We start from the raw sequence: 3,018 nt of genomic DNA on the forward strand, positions 1-3,018 counted from the left end.
CTGCTGAGCAGGACCCCGGGATCATGACCTGAGCCGCAGCCAGATGCTTCACCAACTGAGCCCCCCAGGCCCCCGTGACAGGACCGTTTTTGTCACACCTCCCGAGGCTGCAGCCCAGCTCTTGGAAACTGCAGATTCCCGAGGAGATGTGTGATGGCCCTGACTCTGAGCCCCCTTGTTGTGGAGGGATGACTGCCCGGTGTAACCAAGGTTCTTTCCTGATCACTGTTGGGTGAGATAGAACTGGCCAGACGGACTTTCTCTGTGGCTCCATCTGCCAGGTCGGAGGGCAGATTGCGTTCTCCTCTGCTTCTCACGCTTTCAGCGCCACCTGGCCTTGTTCAGCCGGGTTTGTCCATCTTTGCACCCCATCTGCCTGGCCGGTCTGTGTGTACGGACACATCCCCAGGGACGTGCATTTGGTGTTGCTGTGGCCGGGTGGTGGCCCAGAACCCCTCCTGCTCATGTGTGTCCTGTCTGTGGAGCAGAGGCTGCAGCCAGGTCCGGGCCCCTCTTGGGTGCAGTTGGCTTGAGAACTGGGACTCCTTGCTGGGCCGGCACGGTGGCCAGCGGGGCTAGCCCTCCTGCCCGAGGCTGGGAGCTAGGGAGCCTCAGCCTGCCTGTCTCATTGTATTCAGCAGTTTGGGGGCGTTGTCAGTGTGTGTTTCTCTCCGCGAGCCCCGTGCTGGGCTCAGTGCGCGCCTGTGGAGAGGAGGGAGCACGCTGAGCCTCCCGGGAACACGCTGCTCGGAAGCCCCCCGTTGTGGGGCGAGCGTGTGCGGCGCTGGCCGGGGCGCCTGAGCGTGCCCGGACTGTGTTTGCTGCAGGCGCCTGGCTCTGGCCGAGTTTGTAGAGTAAGCATGGGGACAGGTTAGGGCGATAACTAGTAGCAAACTAGAACAGTTGTAACAATAGATTGACATAAAAGTGCTGCACTCAGGGCTCCTGTGGGGGTGTGAGGCGGTAAATGCCCCCGTGATGGCTTGAAGTGAGGAGAGCGGCCCCTTGTGATGCAGCACGAGGGGACTGCTGCCCTTCTGACCACGGCAGGAGGACGGTCATCTGCTTCCTGCTGACTGCACGCGCCTGAAGCTGTGGAGAAGGGGGACGATTATATAATTTGTTCACGTCCCTGCGGCAGGTTTTCACCGCGTGCAGGGCCGCTGGATAAACGGCAGGGCGCCCGCTACACCTGCACTTCCGAGAAACCACGAGTCCTGTTTCCACACAGCGTCTGGGACATACTTACCCTGAAACGTGTTTCTCTGAAATGCAAACGTGGCGGGCGCCCGTGTTCTGCCTCCTAGGCCTCGCCGTAGCCGTGCGCTGCGCGTGAGGGCAGTCACGTGCCTGCTTGCCTGTCCTCTGTGGCTGACGGGGGTGTAGCCGTGTGTCTGGAGGGCCTGCCTGGAGGCTGGGCGCAGCTCCCCGCCTGCCAGAGCCCCTCAGTCTCATGATGAGGGGACACAGGAAGTGGGGGGGTGGGGGAGCCTGAAGGACGGTGTCATGGGTGCCTTGCAGCCCTTGGCCCCTGGGGCAATCGGGTGTCTGCAGTCTCATCTGTGCCTTAGGCCAAGAGGGGGCAGGGCCTCTGGGGTAAAGAAGGCCTGGACTCGCGCAGAGCCTGGACTTCTCTGGGGTCCAGCACCGGCCACGACCTGTGACTGAGCACCCTGTGATTTCTCTTGTGCTTCTAGTCGCCACGCTCAGCATTTTTCCGGATTGGACAGATGAGCAACGTGGAACTGGACGATGAGCTGCTCGACCCGGTGAGTAGTAGACCCTTTCCCGTCCTTTCGGCTCTCAGCGCCTACCCTTCCCCAGGAAGGGCGGGGCGGCTCCTGCAGAGGCGCCTCCGAGCAGAGCGCCGACGGTAAATGCTGAGCGAGAAGGTGGCGGACGGCAAGCAGGGCCGTGCAGAGCGAGAGGACAGGTGCGGACAGTCCGTGCAGAGCTCGGGGACAACATGATGAAAAGACGATGGGGCCCCCAGAGGCTGGGTGACCAGGGAGGTCGGCTCCGAGTGTCTGAGTCCCCTGAGGCTGAGCCACATGAGTGGAGATGGGGCCAGTGCACGCCAGCAGGGAGCACCGACCTGTCCTGGAAACGTGCAGGAAGCAAGGCCAGGGGAGTAGGCACCGTGTGGGGGAGACGGGCCCCGAGTGGGCTGGTGGTGGCTCTGGGGACAGGGATCTCTGGAGTCTGGGACCTGGGACAGCATGATGTTCTCCTGCCCTGTGCCAGGCTGTCTGGCAGCTGCTGGGGCATGTTTGCTGAGCCCGCCCTGCTCTCCAGCCTTGCACGTGACTTCCTCCTCAGGGTTTTGTGGTTCTGACCTGCGACCCTCTCATGCCCGGTGACGGCCAGTTGATCTTTCCTGTGCTGGTGGCCATGTGTATGTCTTCTTTGCAGAAATGTCTGTGCAGATCCTGTGCCACTTTAATTGGGTTGTTTGTGTTTTTATCATTGGGTTGTAAGAATTCTTTTTATATCAGATGCACATTGCTCATCAGGTACAAAATTTGCGAAAAGTTTCTTCCACTCTTTGGATGGTCTTCTCACTTTCTGACAGGTTCCTTGGAAGTACAAAACCTTTTATTTATGTATTTATTTATTTTAGAGCGTGGGGAGGTAGGGGAGGGGCAGAGCGCGAGGGAATCTTAAGCAGGTTCCACACCCAGTGCAGAGCCCAACACGGGGCTCGATCCCACGACCCAGAGATCATGACCTGAGCCGAAATCGAGTCGGACGCTCAGCTGATGGAGCCCCCAGGAGTCCCCGCAAAAGCTGTTAATTTTGATGAAGTCCAGCTGACCGTTCTTTTTCAGTGTTATATCTAAGAATCCACTGCCTAGTCCAAGGTCAGAAAGATTTTCTGCATTTTCTTCTGAGAGCTCTGTAATTTTAGACCTTTGATCCATTTTTTACTCATTTGTGTCTGGCGGAAGATAAGGGTACAGCCTCATTTGTGTGTGGCCATCCAGTTTCCCAGGCCCTTTCTCAGGAAACCACTCTTTC

General features: G+C 58.8%; 1 protein-coding gene across 3 annotated transcripts in view; it reads left to right on the forward strand.

Annotated features, from left to right (window-relative positions):
• Window positions 1–3,018, forward strand: part of CLCN7 (chloride voltage-gated channel 7) — a 26,089-nt gene that overhangs the window by 7,596 nt on the left and 15,475 nt on the right. The window contains exon 2 of one of the 3 annotated variants that reach the window (XM_040635568.1): window positions 1,698–1,769. The exons of the other annotated variants lie outside the window; for them this stretch is intronic. Within the exon in view, the coding sequence (XP_040491502.1) occupies window positions 1,698–1,769 (72 nt within the window). The remainder of the gene's footprint in view (window positions 1–1,697; window positions 1,770–3,018) is intronic. 3 annotated transcript variants of the gene reach the window in all.

This window comes from Ursus maritimus, unplaced genomic scaffold (genome assembly GCF_017311325.1).
Source record: "Ursus maritimus isolate PB19 unplaced genomic scaffold, ASM1731132v1 scaffold_2, whole genome shotgun sequence".
In the NCBI taxonomy this organism is placed as follows: domain Eukaryota; kingdom Metazoa; phylum Chordata; class Mammalia; order Carnivora; family Ursidae; genus Ursus; species Ursus maritimus.